At 37.3% G+C, this 23,493-nt stretch overlaps 1 protein-coding gene across 1 annotated transcript; it reads left to right on the top strand.

The window, feature by feature from the left end:
- The first annotated feature begins 13,956 nt into the window (after positions 1–13,956).
- On the top strand, positions 13,957–23,214 carry LOC146521634 (E3 ubiquitin-protein ligase TRIM39-like). Its single transcript, XM_085154823.1, has 9 exons — positions 13,957–14,111; positions 14,221–17,499; positions 18,050–18,629; positions 18,737–18,832; positions 20,492–20,725; positions 21,374–21,521; positions 21,671–21,697; positions 21,833–21,978; positions 22,069–23,214. The coding sequence occupies exons 2-9, from the start codon at positions 17,318–17,320 to the stop codon at positions 22,498–22,500; spliced, it is 1,845 nt and encodes a 614-aa protein (XP_085010949.1). The 5' UTR covers positions 13,957–14,111; positions 14,221–17,317; the 3' UTR covers positions 22,501–23,214.
- The last annotated feature ends 279 nt before the right edge of the window (positions 23,215–23,493 follow it).

Raw genomic sequence — 23,493 nt, 5'->3', positions numbered from 1 at the left:
AAACCAGCATCACTCTGCAGTGGAATAAAGTCAACAACAATGTCAGCTTTGTTCTCCAGTTTAATGGGACAAAGACAAACATCAGTGCACCAGCTGGAAATGGACCAGTAACTCACACAGTTTCATTTCTCACTGCTGGAACTAGATACACATTCACTCTCTACTCTGTGTTTGAGAACGTCAGAAGCAGTGGAGTCAACATTACTGCAGTCACTGGTGAGTTAATCAATTGATTTAAAATGCAATACAATGTTTTCACAAACTACTGATAATAATTCAATAGTATCATTTTTTACTGTTTTTAAAATCAATTTTGAAGAATTTTTGAAACTTACTTTATTTTCTCATTTTTCCATTTAGCTCCTTCAAATGCACAAAACCTCATATCATCAGGACAAAATGAAACCAGCATCACTCTGCAGTGGAATAAAGTCAACAACAATGTCAGCTTTGTTCTCCAGTTTAATGGGACAAAGACAAGCATCAGTGCACCAGCTGGAAATGGACCAGTAACTCACACAGTTTCATTTCTCACTGCTGGAACTAAATACACATTCACTCTCTACTCTGTGTTTGAGAACGTCAGAAGCAGTGGAGTCAACATTACTGCAGTCACTGGTGAGTTAATAAATTGATTTAAACTGCAATACAATGTTTTCACAAACTCCTGATAATAATTCAAGAATAAAATTTTTTACTGTTTTTAAAATCAATTTTGAAGAATTTTTTGAAACTTACTTTATTTTCTCATTTTTCCATTTAGCTCCTTCAAATGCACAAAACCTCATATCATCAGGACAAAATGAAACCAGCATCACTCTGCAGTGGAATAAAGTCAACAACAATGTCAGCTTTGTTCTCCAGTTTAATGGGAGAGAGACAAGTATCAGTGCACCAGCTGGAAATGGACCAGTGAATCACACTGTCTCATCTCTCACTGCTGGAACTCAATACACATTCACTCTCTACTCTGTGTTTGAGAACGTCAGAAGCAGTGGAGTAAACATTACTGCAGTCACTGGTGAGTTAATCAATTGATTTAAACTGCAATACAGTGTTTTCACAAACTACTGATAATAATTCAAGAATCAAGGTTTTTACTGTTTTTAAAATCAATTTTGAAGAATTTTTGAAACTTACTTTATTTTCTCATTTTTCCATTTAGCTCCTTCAAATGCACAAAACCTCATATCATCAGGACAAAATGAAACCAGCATCACTCTGCAGTGGAATAAAGTCAACAACAATGTCAGCTTTGTTCTCCAGTTTAATGGGACAAAGACAAACATCAGTGCACCAGCTGGAAATGGACCAGTGAATCAAACAGTCTCATCTCTCACTGCTGGAACTCAATACACATTCACTCTCTACTCTGTGTTTGAGAACGTCAGAAGCAGTGGAGTCAGCATTACTGCAGTCACTGGTGAGTTAATCAATTGATTTAAAATGCAATACAATGTTTTCACAAACTCCTGATAATAATTCAATAGTATCATTTTTTACTGTTTTTAAAATCAATTTTGAAGAATTTTTGAAACTTACTTTATTTTCTCATTTTTCCATTTAGCTCCTTCAAATGCACAAAACCTCATATCATCAGGACAAAATGAAACCAGCATCACTCTGCAGTGGAATAAAGTCAACAACAATGTCAGCTTTGTTCTCCAGTTTAATGGGACAGAGAAAAACATCAGTGCACCAGCTGGAAATGGACCAGTGAATCAAACAGTCTCATCTCTCACTGCTGGAACTCAATACACATTCACTCTCTACTCTGTGTTTGAGAACGTCAGAAGCAGTGGAGTCAACATTACTGCAGTCACTGGTGAGTTAATAAATTGATTTAAACTGCAATACAATGTTTTCACAAACTCCCGATAATAATTCAAGAATAAAATTTTTTACTGTTTTTAAAATCAATTTTGAAGAATTTTTTGAAACTTACTTTATTTTCTCATTTTTTCCATTTAGCTCCTTCAAATGCACAAAACCTCATATCATCAAGACAAAATGAAACCAGCATCACTCTGCAGTGGAATAAAGTCAACAACAATGTCAGCTTTGTTCTCCAGTTTAATGGGACAAAGACAAACATCAGTGCACCAGCTGGAAATGGACCAGTAACTCACACAGTTTCATTTCTCACTGCTGGAACTAGATACACAATCACTCTCTACTCTGTGTTTGAGAACGTCAGAAGCAGTGGAGTCAACATTACTGCAGTCACTGGTGAGTTAATCAGTTGATTTAAAATGCAATACAATGTTTTCACAAACTACTGATAATAATTCAATAGTATCATTTTTTACTGTTTTTAAAATCAATTTTGAAGAATTTTTGAAACTTACTTTATTTTCTCATTTTTCCATTTAGCTCCTTCAAATGCACAAAACCTCATATCATCAGGACAAAATGAAACCAGCATCACTCTGCAGTGGAATAAAGTCAACAACAATGTCAGCTTTGTTCTCCAGTTTAATGGGACAAAGACAAACATCAGTGCACCAGCTGGAAATGGACCAGTGAATCAAACAGTCTCATCTCTCACTGCTGGAACTCAATACACATTCACTCTCTACTCTGTGTTTGAGAACGTCAGAAGCAGTGGAGTCAGCATTACTGCAGTCACTGGTGAGTTAATCAATTGATTTAAAATGCAATACAATGTTTTCACAAACTACTGATAATAATTCAATAGTATCATTTTTTACTGTTTTTAAAATCAATTTTGAAGAATTTTTGAAACTTACTTTATTTTCTCATTTTTCCATTTAGCTCCTTCAAATGCACAAAACCTCATATCATCAGGACAAAATGAAACCAGCATCACTCTGCAGTGGAATAAAGTCAACAACAATGTCAGCTTTGTTCTCCAGTTTAATGGGACAGAGAAAAACATCAGTGCACCAGCTGGAAATGGACCAGTGAATCAAACAGTCTCATCTCTCACTGCTGGAACTCAATGCACATTCACTCTCTACTCTGTGTTTGAGAACGTCAGAAGCAGTGGAGTCAGCATTACTGCAGTCACTGGTGAGTTAATAAATTGATTTAAACTGCAATACAATGTTTTCACAAACTCCCGATAATAATTCAAGAATAAAAATTTTTACTGTTTTTAAAATCAATTTTGAAGAATTTTTTGAAACTTACTTTATTTTCTCATTTTTTCCATTTAGCTCCTTCAAATGCACAAAACCTCATATCATCAAGACAAAATGAAACCAGCATCACTCTGCAGTGGAATAAAGTCAACAACAATGTCAGCTTTGTTCTCCAGTTTAATGGGACAAAGACAAACATCAGTGCACCAGCTGGAAATGGACCAGTAACTCACACAGTTTCATTTCTCACTGCTGGAACTAGATACACATTCACTCTCTACTCTGTGTTTGAGAACGTCAGAAGCAGTGGAGTCAACATTACTGCAGTCACTGGTGAGTTAATCAATTGATTTAAGCTGCAATACAATGTTTTCACAAACTACTGATAATAATTCAATAGTATCATTTTTTACTGTTTTTAAAATCAATTTTGAAGAATTTTTGAAACTTACTTTATTTTCTCATTTTTCCATTTAGCTCCTTCAAATGCACAAAACCTCATATCATCAGGACAAAATGAAACCAGCATCACTCTGCGGTGGAATAAAGTCAACAACAATGTCAGCTTTGTTCTCCAGTTTAATGGGACAAAGACAAACATCAGTGCACCAGCTGGAAATGGACCAGTAACTCACACAGTTTCATTTCTCACTGCTGGAACTAGATACACATTCACTCTCTACTCTGTGTTTGAGAACGTCAGAAGCAGTGGAGTCAACATTACTGCAGTCACTGGTGAGTTAATAAATTGATTTAAACTGCAATACAATGTTTTCACAAACTCCCGATAATAATTCAAGAATAAAATGTTTTACTGTTTTTAAAATCAATTTTGAAGAATTTTTTGAAACTTACTTTATTTTCTCATTTTTTCCATTTAGCTCCTTCAAATGCACAAAACCTCATATCATCAGGACAAAATGAAACCAGCATCACTCTGCAGTGGAATAAAGTCAACAACAATGTCAGCTTTGTTCTCCAGTTTAATGGGACAAAGACAAACATCAGTGCACCAGCTGGAAATGGACCAGTAACTCACACAGTTTCATTTCTCACTGCTGGAACTAGATACACATTCACTCTCTACTCTGTGTTTGAGAACGTCAGAAGCAGTGGAGTCAACATTACTGCAGTCACTGGTGAGTTAATCAATTGATTTAAACTGCAATACAATGTTTTCACAAACTCCCGATAATAATTCAAGAATAAAAATTTTTACTGTTTTTAAAATCAATTTTGAAGAATTTTTTGAAACTTACTTTATTTTCTCATTTTTTCCATTTAGCTCCTTCAAATGCACAAAACCTCATATCATCAAGACAAAATGAAACCAGCATCACTCTGCAGTGGAATAAAGTCAACAACAATGTCAGCTTTGTTCTCCAGTTTAATGGGACAAAGACAAACATCAGTGCACCAGCTGGAAATGGACCAGTAACTCACACAGTTTCATTTCTCACTGCTGGAACTAGATACACATTCACTCTCTACTCTGTGTTTGAGAACGTCAGAAGCAGTGGAGTCAACATTACTGCAGTCACTGGTGAGTTAATCAATTGATTTAAGCTGCAATACAATGTTTTCACAAACTACTGATAATAATTCAATAGTATCATTTTTTACTGTTTTTAAAATCAATTTTGAAGAATTTTTGAAACTTACTTTATTTTCTCATTTTTCCATTTAGCTCCTTCAAATGCACAAAACCTCATATCATCAGGACAAAATGAAACCAGCATCACTCTGCGGTGGAATAAAGTCAACAACAATGTCAGCTTTGTTCTCCAGTTTAATGGGACAAAGACAAACATCAGTGCACCAGCTGGAAATGGACCAGTAACTCACACAGTTTCATTTCTCACTGCTGGAACTAGATACACATTCACTCTCTACTCTGTGTTTGAGAACGTCAGAAGCAGTGGAGTCAACATTACTGCAGTCACTGGTGAGTTAATAAATTGATTTAAACTGCAATACAATGTTTTCACAAACTCCCGATAATAATTCAAGAATAAAATGTTTTACTGTTTTTAAAATCAATTTTGAAGAATTTTTTGAAACTTACTTTATTTTCTCATTTTTTCCATTTAGCTCCTTCAAATGCACAAAACCTCATATCATCAGGACAAAATGAAACCAGCATCACTCTGCAGTGGAATAAAGTCAACAACAATGTCAGCTTTGTTCTCCAGTTTAATGGGACAAAGACAAACATCAGTGCACCAGCTTGAAATGGACCAGTAACTCACACAGTTTCATTTCTCACTGCTGGAACTAGATACACATTCACTCTCTACTCTGTGTTTGAGAACGTCAGAAGCAGTGGAGTCAACATTACTGCAGTCACTGGTGAGTTAATCAATTGATTTAAAATGCAATACAATGTTTTCACAAACTACTGATAATAATTCAATAGTATCATTTTTTACTGTTTTTAAAATCAATTTTGAAGAATTTTTGAAACTTACTTTATTTTCTCATTTTTCCATTTAGCTCCTTCAAATGCACAAAACCTCATATCATCAGGACAAAATGAAACCAGCATCACTCTGCAGTGGAATAAAGTCAACAACAATGTCAGCTTTGTTCTCCAGTTTAATGGGACAAAGACAAGCATCAGTGCACCAGCTGGAAATGGACCAGTAACTCACACAGTTTCATTTCTCACTGCTGGAACTAAATACACATTCACTCTCTACTCTGTGTTTGAGAACGTCAGAAGCAGTGGAGTCAACATTACTGCAGTCACTGGTGAGTTAATAAATTGATTTAAACTGCAATACAATGTTTTCACAAACTCCTGATAATAATTCAAGAATAAAATTTTTTACTGTTTTTAAAATCAATTTTGAAGAATTTTTTGAAACTTACTTTATTTTCTCATTTTTCCATTTAGCTCCTTCAAATGCACAAAACCTCATATCATCAGGACAAAATGAAACCAGCATCACTCTGCAGTGGAATAAAGTCAACAACAATGTCAGCTTTGTTCTCCAGTTTAATGGGAGAGAGACAAGTATCAGTGCACCAGCTGGAAATGGACCAGTGAATCACACAGTCTCATCTCTCACTGCTGGAACTCAATACACATTCACTCTCTACTCTGTGTTTGAGAACGTCAGAAGCAGTGGAGTAAACATTACTGCAGTCACTGGTGAGTTAATCAATTGATTTAAACTGCAATACAGTGTTTTCACAAACTACTGATAATAATTCAAGAATCAAGGTTTTTACTGTTTTTAAAATCAATTTTGAAGAATTTTTGAAACTTACTTTATTTTCTCATTTTTCCATTTAGCTCCTTCAAATGCACAAAACCTCATATCATCAGGACAAAATGAAACCAGCATCACTCTGCAGTGGAATAAAGTCAACAACAATGTCAGCTTTGTTCTCCAGTTTAATGGGACAAAGACAAACATCAGTGCACCAGCTGGAAATGGACCAGTGAATCAAACAGTCTCATCTCTCACTGCTGGAACTCAATACACATTCACTCTCTACTCTGTGTTTGAGAACGTCAGAAGCAGTGGAGTCAGCATTACTGCAGTCACTGGTGAGTTAATCAATTGATTTAAAATGCAATACAATGTTTTCACAAACTCCTGATAATAATTCAATAGTATCATTTTTTACTGTTTTTAAAATCAATTTTGAAGAATTTTTGAAACTTACTTTATTTTCTCATTTTTCCATTTAGCTCCTTCAAATGCACAAAACCTCATATCATCAGGACAAAATGAAACCAGCATCACTCTGCAGTGGAATAAAGTCAACAACAATGTCAGCTTTGTTCTCCAGTTTAATGGGACAGAGAAAAACATCAGTGCACCAGCTGGAAATGGACCAGTGAATCAAACAGTCTCATCTCTCACTGCTGGAACTCAATACACATTCACTCTCTACTCTGTGTTTGAGAACGTCAGAAGCAGTGGAGTCAACATTACTGCAGTCACTGGTGAGTTAATAAATTGATTTAAACTGCAATACAATGTTTTCACAAACTCCCGATAATAATTCAAGAATAAAATTTTTTACTGTTTTTAAAATCAATTTTGAAGAATTTTTTGAAACTTACTTTATTTTCTCATTTTTTCCATTTAGCTCCTTCAAATGCACAAAACCTCATATCATCAAGACAAAATGAAACCAGCATCACTCTGCAGTGGAATAAAGTCAACAACAATGTCAGCTTTGTTCTCCAGTTTAATGGGACAAAGACAAACATCAGTGCACCAGCTGGAAATGGACCAGTAACTCACACAGTTTCATTTCTCACTGCTGGAACTAGATACACATTCACTCTCTACTCTGTGTTTGAGAACGTCAGAAGCAGTGGAGTCAACATTACTGCAGTCACTGGTGAGTTAATCAGTTGATTTAAAATGCAATACAATGTTTTCACAAACTACTGATAATAATTCAATAGTATCATTTTTTACTGTTTTTAAAATCAATTTTGAAGAATTTTTGAAACTTACTTTATTTTCTCATTTTTCCATTTAGCTCCTTCAAATGCACAAAACCTCATATCATCAGGACAAAATGAAACCAGCATCACTCTGCAGTGGAATAAAGTCAACAACAATGTCAGCTTTGTTCTCCAGTTTAATGGGACAAAGACAAACATCAGTGCACCAGCTGGAAATGGACCAGTAACTCACACAGTTTCATTTCTCACTGCTGGAACTAGATACACATTCACTCTCTACTCTGTGTTTGAGAACGTCAGAAGCAGTGGAGTCAACATTACTGCAGTCACTGGTGAGTTAATCAATTGATTTAAACTGCAATACAATGTTTTCACAAACTCCTGATAATAATTCAAGAATAAAATTTTTTACTGTTTTTAAAATCAATTTGAAGAATTTTTTGAAACTTACTTTATTTTCTCATTTTTCCATTTAGCTCCTTCAAATGCACAAAACCTCATATCATCAGGACAAAATGAAACCAGCATCACTCTGCAGTGGAATAAAGTCAACAACAATGTCAGCTTTGTTCTCCAGTTTAATGGGAGAGAGACAAGTATCAGTGCACCAGCTGGAAATGGACCAGTGAATCACACTGTCTCATCTCTCACTGCTGGAACTCAATACACATTCACTCTCTACTCTGTGTTTGAGAACGTCAGAAGCAGTGGAGTAAACATTACTGCAGTCACTGGTGAGTTAATCAATTGATTTAAACTGCAATACAGTGTTTTCACAAACTACTGATAATAATTCAAGAATCAAGGTTTTTACTGTTTTTAAAATCAATTTTGAAGAATTTTTGAAACTTACTTTATTTTCTCATTTTTCCATTTAGCTCCTTCAAATGCACAAAACCTCATATCATCAGGACAAAATGAAACCAGCATCACTCTGCAGTGGAATAAAGTCAACAACAATGTCAGCTTTGTTCTCCAGTTTAATGGGACAGAGAAAAACATCAGTGCACCAGCTGGAAATGGACCAGTGAATCAAACAGTCTCATCTCTCACTGCTGGAACTCAATACACATTCACTCTCTACTCTGTGTTTGAGAACGTCAGAAGCAGTGGAGTCAGCATTACTGCAGTCACTGGTGAGTTAATCAATTGATTTAAACTGCAATACAATTTTTCACACACTACTGATAATAATTAAAGAATAAAATTTTTTACTATTTTTAACTAGTGAGAAATCAATTTTGAAGAATTTTTGAAACTTACGTTATTTTCTCATTATTCCATTTAGCTCCTTCAAATGCACAAAACCTCATATCATCAGGACAAAATGAAACCAGCATCACTCTGCAGTGGAATAAAGTCAACAACAATGTCAGCTTTGTTCTCCAGTTTAATGGGACAAAGACAAACATCAGTGCACCAGCTGGAAATGGACCAGTAACTCACACAGTTTCATTTCTCACTGCTGGAACTAGATACACATTCACTCTCTACTCTGTGTTTGAGAACGTCAGAAGCAGTGGAGTCAGCATTACTGCAGTCACTGGTGAGTTAATCGATTGATTTAAGCTGCAATACAATGTTTTCACAAACTCCTGATAATAATTCAATAGTATAATTTTTTACTGTTTTTAACTAGTGAGAAATCAATTTTGAAGAATTTTTTAAACTAACTTTATTTTCTCATTTTTCCATTTAGCTCCTTCAAATGCACAAAACCTCATATTATCAGGACAAAATGAAACCAGCATCACTCTGCAGTGGAATAAAGTCAACAACAATGTCAGCTTTGTTCTCCAGTTTAATGGGACAGAGAAAAACATCAGTGCACCAGCTGGAAATGGACCAGTGAGTCAAACAGTCTCATCTCTCACTGCTGGAACTCAATACACATTCACTCTCTACTCTGTGTTTGAGAACGTCAGAAGCAGTGGAGTCAGCATTACTGCAGTCACTGGTGAGTTAATCAATTGATTTAAAATGGAATACAATGTTTTCACAAACTATTGATAATAATTCAATAGTATCATTTTTTACTGTTTTTAAAATCAATTTTGAAGAATTTTTGAAACTTACTTTATTTTCTCATTTTTCCATTTAGCTCCTTCAAATGCACAAAACCTCATATCATCAGGACAAAATGAAACCAGCATCACTCTGCAGTGGAATAAAGTCAACAACAATGTCAGCTTTGTTCTCCAGTTTAATGGGACAGAGACAAGCATCAGTGCACCAGCTGGAAATGGACCAGTGAATCAAACAGTCTCATCTCTCACTGCTGGAACTAGATACACATTCACTCTCTACTCTGTGTTTGAGAACGTCAGAAGCAGTGGAGTAAACATTACTGCAGTCACTGGTGAGTTAATCAATTGATTTAAACTGCAATACGATGTTTTCACAAACTACTGATAATAATTCAAGAGAATAAATTTTTTTTACTGTTTTTAAAATCAATTTTGAAGAATTTTTGAAACTTACTTTATTTTCTCATTTTTCCATTTAGCTCCTTCAAATGCACAAAACCTCATATCATCAGGACAAAATGAAACCAGCATCACTCTGCAGTGGAATAAAGTCAACAACAATGTCAGCTTTGTTCTCCAGTTTAATGGGACAGAGACAAGCATCAGTGCACCAGCTGGAAATGGACCAGTGAATCACACAGTCTCATCTCTCACTGCTGGAACTCAATACACATTCACTCTCTACTCTGTGTTTGAGAACGTCAGAAGCAGTGGAGTCAGCATTACTGCAGTCACTGGTTAGTTAATGAATGTTAGTGATATGTTACAAACCAACTTCAGCAATGTTTGTTTACAGAAGGAAATGCAAATATAGAAAATGTTAAATGCAGTACATCTTTGACTGACCAATGTAACATTTTAAATTAATCTCTAGACAATATGTAATGATGTCTGAAGGTGCAGTAAATTTGGTTCCGCTTGATAATCGATCAAGAAGATTGGGGGCATTAGAAGCTTAAACTCAGCAACATATGATGGAAAACATAAATAAATAATTTTCATATGCAAATTAGAAACAATAACTTATAATGAAGAGCAGTTACTGACAGCCATGGTACATCAGTACTTTATTGTAGTACTAGCAGTAAGGATTGGTCCATTGATGTTTAGCAAGACCTGCTACTGAAACTAAAAGCTGGTATGTGTACTGCTTGCACAAGAGAAAGCAAACACATTTTAATACTTTCTTAAACAAGTCACTTCACTCTTCATTTTTTCTCTCAGCTCCTCCAGATGCTGAAGGATTCAAATCAACAGGACAAAATGAAACCAGCATCACTCTGCAGTGGAATAAAATCAACAACAATGTCAGCTTTGTTCTCCAGTTTAATGGGACAGAGACAAACATCAGTGCACCAGCTGGAAATGGACCAGTAACTCACACAGTCTCATCTCTCACTGCTGGAACTAAATACATATTCACTCTCTACTCTGTGTTTGAGAACGTCAGAAGCAGTGGAGTCAGCATTACTGCAGTAACTGGTGAGTTAATCAATTGATTTAAACTGCAATACAATTTTTTTACAAACTACTGATAATAATTAAACAGTATAATTTTTTTAGTGTTTTTTTTACTTGTCAGAATTCAATTTTCAGGAAAACAGTTGCATAATTTGAATTTAATTTGAATTCTTTTTTTTTTCATGTAAAAACACCACTGATTCTGCTTCCTATATCTTAAGGGCCTAGTAAGTATTTGCATTTCTTTAATTTGCTGCACTTCTGAATTATTTCTTTGTGTCTGCAATTATCTCTTTGTGTCATTTGGTCATTTTAGTTTTTGTTTTTTGTTTTTTACTTATATCTGTCTGATGGGTTTGGATCTGGAAATCCAGTTGGAAAGCTATGTAAAATATTTTATACTTTATTAACTATCAAACATAGAAACTATATCATATGAACTTATTTTGCATTAGTGTTTTTTGAGACATGCACCAACATGTCTCAAAAAAGTAAGGATGGGGATATCAAAAGACTGGAAAAAGAAGTGGTACTCAAAAGGAGCTGCTGGAGGAACATTTTCAGCTAAGCAGATTACATGATCGGTTAGAGGAAGAGCAGTTTAGAGAGGCCCGGTTTCTCAAGAGTAAAGATTGGTAATTTTGTCTGAAATGCAAAAACAAAGTGAATAATAATAATAAATAAATAATTAAGTAATACAACGTTCCTGAACATAAAACTGCTAAGACTTTGAATATCTCATCATTGTGATACAGTACATAATGTCTTTGAAAACTTTGCGCAATTTGGAGAAATCTCTCCAATATCAGCAATGGATGGCCATATTTCATGTCTAACTTTCAGAAATTGTTGTGAAGATATTCTACTCTGCCATCCACAAATGCAGGTTAAAGCTCTATCATGCAAAGACATAGGTAAACACAAAATGCCACTGCCTTCTATTGGCCAAAGCTTATTTAAAATGGACTGAGGCAATGTGAAAACTGTTCCGTGATCAGTGCTTGGTTCAAAAGTCCGTATCTTTGATGGTATGGGTGCTTTGGTACACTAGTGCCTAGGACATATTGACAGACTCTTGTGAAAGGTAGAGGGGATGTTACACGTTGTTAACCATCAAATTCAAAAAAATTCAATTTAATATCTTTTTTTAAATCGTATGTTGTTGTTTTTTTTCCAGGTAGAAGAAGTTATTTTTAACATTCTATTGTGGATAAAATATGGGTTTATGAGATTTGGAAAATAGTGCAATCTGGGGGGGGGGGGTTTTGGTTTTTTTGCATATAAAATAGGGCCCCAACATTTTTGAAATTGGCGTTTAATTTTAAAAACAGAAGCTCGGAAAATAATTCTGATGTCAGGATAAAGCAAGACAAAATACTCACTTAAAAATGTAAATATAATTGAGAAATTATGAAATAAAAACATAATATTGTAATGAGGTCATATGTTCTTGGTTAACTCTACTTCAGATAGTTAAATAAAAGAATAATTGCTTAATTTAATTCATAAATAAAGATTTCATGAAATCATAATAACGAACATCATAGTATTGTTTTATGTACTGAAATGAAAAGTAATACATAGTTATTTTTAGAGATGGACCGATCCGATATTACGTATCGGTATCGGTCCGATACTGACCCAAATTACTGGATCGGATATCAGCGAGAAATAAAAAATGTAATCCGATCCATTAAATATCAAAAAAGCACCTCACAAAACTTGCAAAGGCGTAACTCGGCTCATAACGTAGCACGTGGGACCAGTGTGGTCACGTGATAGAGCGGCTGTGTGTTTTTGTAGCCTCACTAGCAAACCAGCATTTCATCTCCGAGGAAGTTTTCCCAGAGAGAAGTAAAGCAAGTGTGTAAGTTCATCTCTGAATGTCTGTAAAGCGTTCCCACGTTAAGCTTAACAACCGATATATGGAGCGACTGCCTCTCTCCCTCTCTCTCTCTCCTGCTGCTACTTCAATCGTGAAACTGCTTAATGATCAGCTGATCGGCTTTTCTGTCGTGAGTCCGACTCTCTTCTTAGTTTTTGGCCCACTTTGCACCAGAAAGAGGAAACCAGCGGCTGAACAACAGCAGCACTATTAAGCTTGATAAGCTGTTGTTAGAATTTATTTAATATTACTTTCTACACCAGGATCTTTTTCTATGCAGCTGACGGCTGGTAACTGTGCAGGGGCGGATCTAGCAAAGTTTAGCCAGGGGGGCCGATAGGGCATGAACAGGGAAAAGGGGGCACAAAGACATACTTTTCTTTCTTATTCTCATTTAAAATTCTAGCTTTTAATTATTTAATAATTATCTGAATCGTACACCCAAAGTTTTAATCTGATGTAAAATATATAGAAGTCCATTACTGTATATAGTAACTGTTAAGTCTAATATACCCTAGTAAGCTACAGTACTTTTTCCTTTGGGAAGGTACCATCTGTGCAGTCTGCAATTCTGTTGAAGAAAGATGTTGAATCTATTTAATTATTCTTGAAAAAGAATTTATTTCTGTGCATTTTTCACCCTGCATCAAATTAAATTTGATTACATCGATTAAGCATCATGAGGTGGAGGTTGGGGGGTGGTTCCCGATTTTTTTTTGCTGGGAGTTTGCAACCCTATTAGTTAGGTTGCTTAATATTTCTGCTAAGTACTTTTTAAAATACCAGAATAGGGAGGATGGAGCAGGTTTAAGTTTATTAGATTGATCAGTGTTGCTGAACTATGAAATATTTTGGGCGCAGTGTATTTTTTACATACAGGTATAACAGAATAGCTTTAGTGTTGTTATTTATTTAAACTTGAGTATAAACTTATACAAAATGCAGCGAGATATTAAAAAATTCATATCGGTGTCGGCAGATATCCAAATTTATGATATCGGTATCGGTATCGGACATAAAAAAGTGGTATCGTGCCATCTCTAGTTATTTTAAAAGAGTACATTATCATTTAAAATAATCGTTTTATTATTTTATGTAAAAATTGTGCTTTTGTATCAACAGACTTTATCATCGGACTGAACGTGAGACTGAAGTCATTTCTTCAGCTGTCAGACTCAGAAATTCAGGCAACACTGGAGGAGGTCAGACTAACCTCTGTTTGATTTTCAGCATCTAGACATTCTTATTTTACTTTCACTTCATCCACTGATTTCCTGTTGTGTGTGCATGTGTTGTTTTTTCCCCATCTAGTTCTTCAGAAAAAATGGATTATTGCCACAGTTTTTTTCCCTGAAGGTCCTGAAGGTTAAACCATGACACGAGAAGAGAAAAGAAGTGATTGAATGAAAGTGAACAGATCTATGCAGCAAAGAAGAAAAGAATGTTTCTTAAGTGCCTTTCACATTTATTACTTACTTTCCTCAAAAAGGAACTAAAACAAATTAATTGTTTAATTAACAAAAAATACATAAATAAGAGCAGAATTTTTTTGCTCTTCATTCTGTGTTCTTTATCAGTAAAAGAGATCATTCAGTAATAGCTATGTGATGTTTTGCTTGCAAGTATTATAATTGTGTTGATGCAAAAAAACAGAATTCTGGGATTTATAGTACAACATTATATTTCAAAACCTAATGTCATGTGTGCTGTATGACAGGCAGGATATAGGACCCAAGTGCAGGACTCACGAAACAGAATGAACTTAAAGCGTTTATTGCTGGGAGACTTTCCGTAAAAAGTAAACTTCACAAAAAAGAAACTAAACTGGACACTTGAATCTAGAAACTAGCGATAGCCTGCTTGAAGCTGACGCTCTGGAGCGTCTTTCACAAAAAAACAACACACTGCGTCAGAAACACTGTGTCGAGGCTTCATTTAGAACATAACTCTTCGGCACCTGGTTCAATGGTTTATAAGGAAGTAAATCATGCATGGGATTTGTGGAGTGTTTTGATGGTGAGAGATAGCAAACCACTGATCATTCTATTGAGAGATATGGAGCCAGCAAGGAGGAGCGGAGGTTCTGTCATGTGGGAGTATTTTGAGTTGATTTTGGTCAATCGGGTGGGTTTGTCAGCTTTGTGTTCTTGTTGTTTGCCTTTTTTGGGTGTAATTTTATTTTTAAAACAATCTTAACATGTTATTCTACAAAATGTGCAGCAATTGAATTTGTTTATTCTGTTGAGGTGATAGTCTGTGGAACCCAGACTATCCGTATACCTGCATCTCTACCAGTTTCTGTGCACGCCAGCCTCTTCTGTTCCATGTGAGCGGATTTTCTCTAAGGCAGGAGAAATTATCTCCGAAAGAAACAGACTCGGCCATCGCACAGTGGAACAAATTCTCTTCTTAAATAAAAGCCAAACAGGATAACCTTAAATGCATCATGTTTTTACTTTACAGGTTCATAAGTATTTTCCCTTTCCAGTTCACAATCACTTCCAGGTCAAAAATACGTACATGGAGGCAGGACCTCATAGCAGAAGCATGCTCCATGCTCCATAATGTTTTGTACATTATGTATATTATACGTATTTTTCATCTATTGTCTTTACCAACATCAAGACGTCACAAGCAAAGACAGACCACACCATGGCACATGTTTAAATAAGGAAAGTTTATTGATCAAATTTATTTATTAAACAAATAGGCATAATTTTTCTCCCCAAAAGCTACATGTTCAAAGCAACACAAGGGGGACCCAATATCAGACAGAATTGTGAACTCCACTCTGTAGAGTGGGCAGTCATAATGAAGCAATACGCTTTAATTTGTACAGGGTGGGCCATTTATATGGATACACCGTAATAACATGGGAATGGTTGGTGATATTAAAGTCCTGTTTGTGGCACATTAGTATATGTGAGGGGGCAAACTCCTCAAGATGGGTGGTGACCATGGTGGCCATTTAGAAGTCTGTAGATTAAAGCTGTTCTTCATATTTTTGGCCACCAGATGTCACCAGAGATGACTGTTCAAAAGCTTCAAGTAATGAGCTTCAATGCTTCAGAAAGCTTAGTTTAGCCATCACTACTAGAAATTAAGGAACATGAACTAGGAAATTCATGACATGGCAAAGGTGGTAGGGAATGAAATATTCTCTCAGTCTTAGGACATGAACACCTTGGATTTTTGTAAATGAAATCAATGTTTTGTTGTTGTCAAACTACTCTTAAATAGAAGTTAGTAGAGTACAAAAATCTGACCAATGAGAAAGATGCTTTATGAAATGAAACTGCAGCGTCTGAGTTGAAGGCAACTGGACTTCTTATTAAGTTCTTGAAGACATTTCATTTTTCATCCAAAAAGCTTTTTCAGTTCTAAAAAGTGATGGTGAGTTTCAGGTGGACACATATAGAGTCATTTACCATTATGTCAAAAAGCATCTTTGTCTTCTAACCAAAACGTGAGCGTTTTCTTACCTAAAGAATGATGTGAATATGTACATCTGTGCTGATGAGCTGGGCCTCCTATGTTGTACTATGCATCTGCAGATGTAAAGGTCTGAGCACTCCTCACTCAATTGCACAGCACACACAGTTCAGTTTGTTTTTATGTGTTTTGTCATTAGGATGAAATAGTTTTTGTCCGAGCGTGTTGCAGAGTACCAGCATGCTACGCTTGAAGAACACTCTTCTGAGTTTATCCCACGAACTTGCAACATAAAGGACAACAATGTTGTTCTGCCAGTTGTTTGGTTTCTGAGTAGTTGAAGTTTTTTTTCCTGAATCTCTTTAGTGTGTGTGTATGTGCGTATTAACTTGTCTTTTATTTCAAATTTTGTTTTGTACTTTTTATTGCTTTAAAATATAATGGGCCAACATAGATTTGTTTTATCATTTTTTTCTCTTTTGTGTTCAGCAAATTCAGTCATGTAATCATGTAAGCAAATGTACTATATGAATCAACTCAGCCATTGCCACTGAATCTAAAGCATGCAATGTATCTAAAGGATGCTGAGGATACTTCTGAGGAGGTGAGACTAACCTCTGCTTTTGTTTTGTTTTGTTTTTCAGTGTCAACATCTCTTAATATTCACTTTAACTGACATTTAACTTTCTGCAGCACCAAGATTTTTTCACTGGGTTTATAGGTGACATTTTTAAAAAAGTAGGTCTTCAGACAGTATGGATCAGTGCTGCAGTTTTCTGAAGATCTTTTCAGCATGTTGAGCTGTGAATCTATTGCAAGAGTATGAGAAATGGGTAACAGATAAATCATCCGTGTTCAAAAATCTAATATTTATGTGGGTTTTTTTTAATTTAAAATCATCATTTAAGGTGTGTGCAATACAAACACAGCAGCAATACATCCATACAAAGAACTGCCACACAATACAAAACCAGTAATGCACCTGATACAGACTTTACTCCTCCCACCCAGGAACGAAATGCAAAGGAGAAAAAAGAGAATGAGAGGGAGAGTCGTGTGGGTGTGCCAACAGCTCAATAGGGAGGACTTTGGCTTCACAACCACAGTGCTAGTATTATGCTTCGCTGCCTCAGAGATCAGCTTTCGCATTCAGGAAAGGTAAGAGCAAAACAACGATGAGAGATGAACTAGATATGACTCAACATTATTTTTTAGATATTTCTGCTCTTGATCTGCTTTCCTTTGTACCAGACAGATAACATACTGTATACTAATATCTGAAGCTGTCAGTTTTAACCCCCTAAGGGAATATGTTATACTAAAAAGTTTCCACATCCAAATTGCAATGGTTGGAAAAGAGGGAGCATGTTAGTATGTCTGTTCAGTATCTCAGGCCCTTTTTTAAAGTTAAGCTGAAAGAGGAAGTGAAAGGCTGAACTATGTCACCATGCAGCTGGACTTTGTCCAGTGAACTGCTTTGAATTGTTTCAAACCATTGATAAGGAGGTTTGTGCATCTGGCTCTATTCCAAGTACTTACAGAGCCGACAATAAGGGAAATGCCTTGAAAAATGACCTTGATCTACGTTTGAGGTCATTTGTTAGCCTTGTAAATGTCCCAGTGTTACCAATAGTGACTTTCTCAGTGACTCAGAAAGTAAATGATTAATGTTTTCTAAGCTCTCTCCTCTCTAATGTTCTCTCTTTAGCTCTGAGGCGATGGCTTCCAATAGTTTCCGTCTGTCAGAGGTGCAGTTTCAGTGTTCCATCTGCCAAGATGTTTTCTCAGAGCCCGTCTCCATCCCCTGCGGTCACAGCTTCTGCTTCACCTGCATCACAACACACTGGGACGTTAGCCGTGCAATTAGCTGCCCCAAATGTCACACGGTCTTTGAAGGCCGCCCTGAGCTTTGTGAAAACTCTTTTGCGAAGGAAATTTCAGAGCAGATCCGAGCGAGAAGGCAGAACGGCGTGATTGCAGTGACAGAAAAAGTCATCTATTGCGATGTGTGCACAGGAACGAAAACTAAGGCACTGAAATCATGCCTCACGTGTCTGACTTCGTACTGCGAGATGCACCTGGAGCCTCACCTGAGAGTTGCCACCTTGAGGATTCACAAGCTGATTGAACCCGTGGCAATGCTGCAGAACAGGATGTGTAAAAAGCACCAAAGGCTTTTGGAGCTGTTCTGCAGAAGTGACCAGAGGTGTGTTTGTGTGCTGTGCACCGAAACCGACCACCGCTCACACAAAACGGTCCCAGTGGAACGAGAAAGCCAAGAGAGGAAGGTGTGAACTCCTCTGCAGCACTGAACTCTTGTTAAAAGAAATGCTAAACTAAACTCTGGAATAAGACTCTAACTATTTAAAGGTTCTGTCCTCGTTTTGACGTTTAGGCGCAGATGAAGAGGATCGAGGGTGATGTTCAGCAAATGATCCAGGACAGACTGCAGAAAGTGGAGGAGATTAAACGATGTGTGGAGCTCAGCGAAGTGAGTTAACATAAGAGCATAGAATATCTGGGGGTTTAAGCCTCTCAGGCTGTGATTAAAGCACCTAGAAACTGGCACCATTCCATAACAATGGACCGTGAGCTCAGTTTCATCATCATTAATATGCAAATTGTTGTGACCACTGATCAATCAGCACATTGTAAGACAGTTAGGCCCTTTCTCAGTTCAGTTCTCAGATCAAATTTCCTTTTTTACATAAATGGCCTCCTTGTCTCCCGCTTAAACAGGCATTCCTCCCTGTCCAGTGCAAGGTTATTATCGTTAACGAAAACTAACGAAATAACGAAAACTAGAAGTGAAAAAACATTTTCGTTAACGGAAATAAAAATAAAAACAAAAAAAGGAAAACTAACTAAAACTGTAATGAGTGTTCACAAAACTAACTAAAATTAACTGAATTTATAGCAAAAATGTGTTTAGTTTTCATTGATGTGTGCGTGTCATACAAGAGTCAAGGGTGAAAATGAAGTTTAGTTTCCAGATTTTTTTCTTGCTGTGTCTCATTATGCCAGCAGGTGGCAGTACGTTAGTCGAGTCGTCTGTGTTGCTGCTCCGTCCACGCGGAGAATCATGTCAGGAAAAGTCGGGAGCCAGAGTCCAATTTGGGATTACTTTGAATATGACTGTGTTTTGGATAAAGCAAGTGTCTTGTAGTGGAAACAGACAAATTATGAGGGACATTTCTAAAGGGAAAAAAATCCCACAAACCTTAAAGTGCACTTGAAAAGCTCACACAAGAAGGCTAACCTAGCTTAGCTTGAGAAGGTAAGGGAGCACACTCAACCCTCATCCCCAGAAAACAGAAGCTAACCCCAGGCAAGGCAGCGTGATGCATCCCGAGACAACAGGACGGGGATATCTACACAACTGTGTGAGTCAATTACCTTCAAAAAGTTTATCAATTCACTTGAACCAAAATTACGAACACCCGGTGCTGCGAGAGTTACTAGTCTCATTGGGGCCAAGATATACATTTTATAGTTGCCTGGTATCAATGGTTGTTCATCTGCCTTTATTTATTTATTTATTTGAAGAACCCATAGGTGGGAATGTGAGTTGTCTGTCTCTGCGTGTTAGCCCTGCGACAGACAGGCGACCTGTCCAGGGTGCAGTATGGTAGCTGGAATAGCAACATACCCAAGGATGAGCAGAATGACTGATATGATGAAACTGGGATTTTGTTACACTTAATTATTGCAAACACAACTAAAACTATAACTGAAACTAATCAAAACTAAACTGAAACTAAGGATTTTCAAAAAAATAAAAACTAAACTAGCAAACAATTGGTAAAAACGAATTAAAACTGATATAAAATTGAAAATCTGAAGTCAAAACTAAATAAAAATAAAGACTAATGAAAATTGCAAAACTATTAAAACCCTGGTCCAGTGCGAAATCTCCTGGACATTGTTAGGCAATGGTGCTGGTTTTGGTCATTATGTAAGTTCCCTGAGACTGATGAACTCGCTTAAATGAGTGACAACATATTTCTCTCCCTGAAAACACAATGTTCAGATGGACACAATCAACTGTCTGGGTTCTGTATTGTTCTGCTTGGAAGCCACATGTGTTCAAATTGATCTACTGCTGAACCTTTTGCTGCCCTTGTTTGTATTTGCTTAATGCCCTCTATAGGTAAATTCAAAGAAAGACATAGAGAAAAGCGTGCAGGTTTTCTCCGCTCTCATTTGTACCATGGAGAGAAATCAAGCCGAGCTGGTGGAGATGATCCAGAGGAGGCAGGCGGCAGCAGAGCAGAGGGCAAACAGACTCGTTGCAGAACTTGAGCTGGAAATCACTGAACTGCAGAGGAGAAGAAGTGAAATGGAGCAGCTTTTTCACACAGATGACCACCTCCATCTCATACAGGTTAGGAATTTAGTTTATTTTCCAGAAGGTGGGGAGGTAGACAGAAAAAACGCCCGTTCTCACTCCCGAGGCGTAACATGCCGACGTTTTGTCACGTCCTGGGGCGTTCCTGAGGAACGCGAAAGGAGACCTTCGGCATTGTTATGGTACGCGGCGGGTTATGGCCGAAATCCAGTGTAATGATGCTCCCGCGGTAATAGACGTTCCAACCCTGTATTGCAGCCCTAAACCTAACCTTATCCCTAGCCCTAACCATAACCTTTTTCCTGATCTTAACCAGGACTTTAATGATGTTAAATAGCGTGTTTCTAAGCGATTTGAAGAAAAAGAGCGAACATGTGTAGATTGAGTCCATACGGTTCTCATATTTCCTCATTTTTCCGAGGTTGTCATTTAGGAACGTGGTGGGTAGCCGAAAACGTAATATGTTGACGATTTGTCACCTAGCGTAAAATGTGACGCTTTGGGAGTGAGAACGTGTTGGAGCAAACACATGGGAAGTGGCTCCAATTCAGTGGGAGACGGATCATTTGTCATTGTTTTGTTGTTAATGTATCCAGTTACAAAAAGCAGGATTTTTTTTTAAGTCATCCTACTTTGTATTTTAAATCATTGCTTTTAAAGTAAGTTTTCTCTTCTTTGTGTCAGAGGTTTCCAGCTCTGAGTTCTCCTCCATCGGCCAAATCCTGCTCTGAAACCATCGTCCATGCAGACACCAGTTTGGGGATATTACACAGAGCAGTGGTCAGCATTGGACAGCAGCTGCAATCGGAGCTGAAAAAACTTTCCATTCAAGGTTCATATCTATTCTGATTTTTTTATGTTTTTTATTTTTTGTCAACATCATTACATTAAATGACTGAACTGCTGCTTTCAAACAACATCGCAATCAAAGATCACACATGGGTGGAGTGTTTTTGACCGTATGTTCTGATCTTTTTGCAGAGCATGAGAAGATTCAGCAGTATGCAGGTAAGAGTGTCCACTGTCATGAAAGGGAACATTTATATTTCCTGCTTTGACAAAACAAAAAAACCACACAAAAATATTTTCTTATTAGAAATAAGAGGCTAATAAAGTCCCGCATAAACTGTGTCTTCCTACCAGCTGATGTTCAGCTCGACCCAAGGACAGCCAACCCTTGGCTGGTTTTATCAGAGGATGGGAGGCAGGTCTGGGATGGAGAGGCTGAACAAAACATGGCTGACATACCAGAGCGTTTTGACACGGCGCCATGTGTCCTCGCCCTCAAGGTAATTAAAGATGTAGCGGGTCTTTTTATTGCTCTCTGTGATACACGGAAAAATGGGCAGTCAGTGACGTGTAGCTCTCTCCTTAAACAGGGATTCACCACAGGAAGGCACTACTGGGAGGTGGATGTCGGAGACAAGACAGCGTGGGATATAGGTGTAGCTAAAGAATCAGTCAACAGGAAAGGTTTGGTCACACTGTGTCCAGAAGATGGTTATTGGACTATCTGTTTGAGGAAGGGCAGTGAGTACCGGGCATGTGCTGGACAGGCAGAGCTGTTGTGCCTCGCTCAGAGACCACATGTCGTCGGGGTGTTTTTGGACTATGAGGAAGGCAGGGTGTCATTTTACGACGCAGAGACCCAGTCACACATCTATTCTTTCAAATGCGTCCGATTCACAGACGCCATGCTTCCCTTTTTTAACCCTGACATGAGTGACAACGGCAGCAACAAATCACCACTCATCATCCGCCAAGTCAGTGGAATTGATGAAGGCAAGGACTTAGATGACATCACTATATGATGTACGTCGGTCTGGGTTTGTTTTTGGGTTTTTTTGCATTAAACTGTTTCCTGTTTTGTAATGCATGAAGATATTTTTAAACATTTAAAAACTGCATGCAAATTGTAAAGTTAGTATTAAATTTTTGAATGAAACTGTTCATAAATAAATACTCCTTTCTCAATAAATACCTCAAACTCTACTTGCTTTGCTTAGCAACTGTAAAATAATGATTTCTACATAAAGGATATATTGTCTTCTGGCTTGTATACTAGAGAATTCATCCTTTTACTTCTATCAGCTGTCACATCATCAATAAACACTAGTGACTGTACATGTCCATGCCATAACACTGGTCTCACCACATGCTTCTGATCATCAACTGTTTCTTTCCTTCTCCACACGTTCCTCCTCCCATCATCCTGATACAAGTTCGTCTTGGTTTCATCTGTTTTCTGGCCTTCCCGTTCTTGAGTGTTACAGCCAGTAGCGGTTTTAGATACGGGTGACACGGGCGGTTGCCCGGGGCGGCATCGTGGTGGGGGGCGGCATCACGGGCATCAGCAATAAATAAAAAATAAAAAAATCGCTCGTACTCATGCTGCCCCGACATCAGCCAGCGCATATTGGGAATGGCACAGGCACCAATCGGATTTCTATCGCCCATTTGCTGGGAGTAAGAGCTCCCTCCGTTTGCGAGGTGCGCCTGCTGCTTGCGGCACAGGGAGGAGAGGGCGGGGCGGCGGGGGATTCACTGGCCGGCTGGAGCAGCGTCTAATAACCAACAATAATATGATACAGACTTATAATTTGCACCGATATTTTTTCTAAATTCTGTACACGAAAAGTGAGCGAGACCCCTCGGTGCGCCTGCTCGCTGCTGAAGTCAAAGTAAACTTTATTGTCATCTCCGCCACATACAGTCCAGTATATAGAGACGAGACGACGAGGCTCCAGTTACAGCAGCGCAAGTAAACAAACAATAAATATAATATAAATTATGTATTCATGATT

This window comes from Neolamprologus multifasciatus, chromosome 3 (assembly GCF_963576455.1).
Source record: "Neolamprologus multifasciatus chromosome 3, fNeoMul1.2, whole genome shotgun sequence".
Lineage (NCBI taxonomy): Eukaryota > Metazoa > Chordata > Actinopteri > Cichliformes > Cichlidae > Neolamprologus > Neolamprologus multifasciatus.
Note: the sequence above shows the minus strand (reverse complement) of the source record. Positions and strands in the feature narration are given on the sequence as shown.

Coding starts and splice junctions, on each gene's coding strand:
- LOC146521634 (XM_085154823.1), top strand. CDS start 17,318: ATGCACCTGATACAGACTTTACTCCTCCCACCCAGGAACGAAATGCAA. Junction 21,522..21,670: donor GAAAAAACTTTCCATTCAAG/GTTCATATCTAT, acceptor ATCTTTTTGCAG/AGCATGAGAAGATTCAGCAG. Junction 21,698..21,832: donor GAAGATTCAGCAGTATGCAG/GTAAGAGTGTCC, acceptor TCTTCCTACCAG/CTGATGTTCAGCTCGACCCA.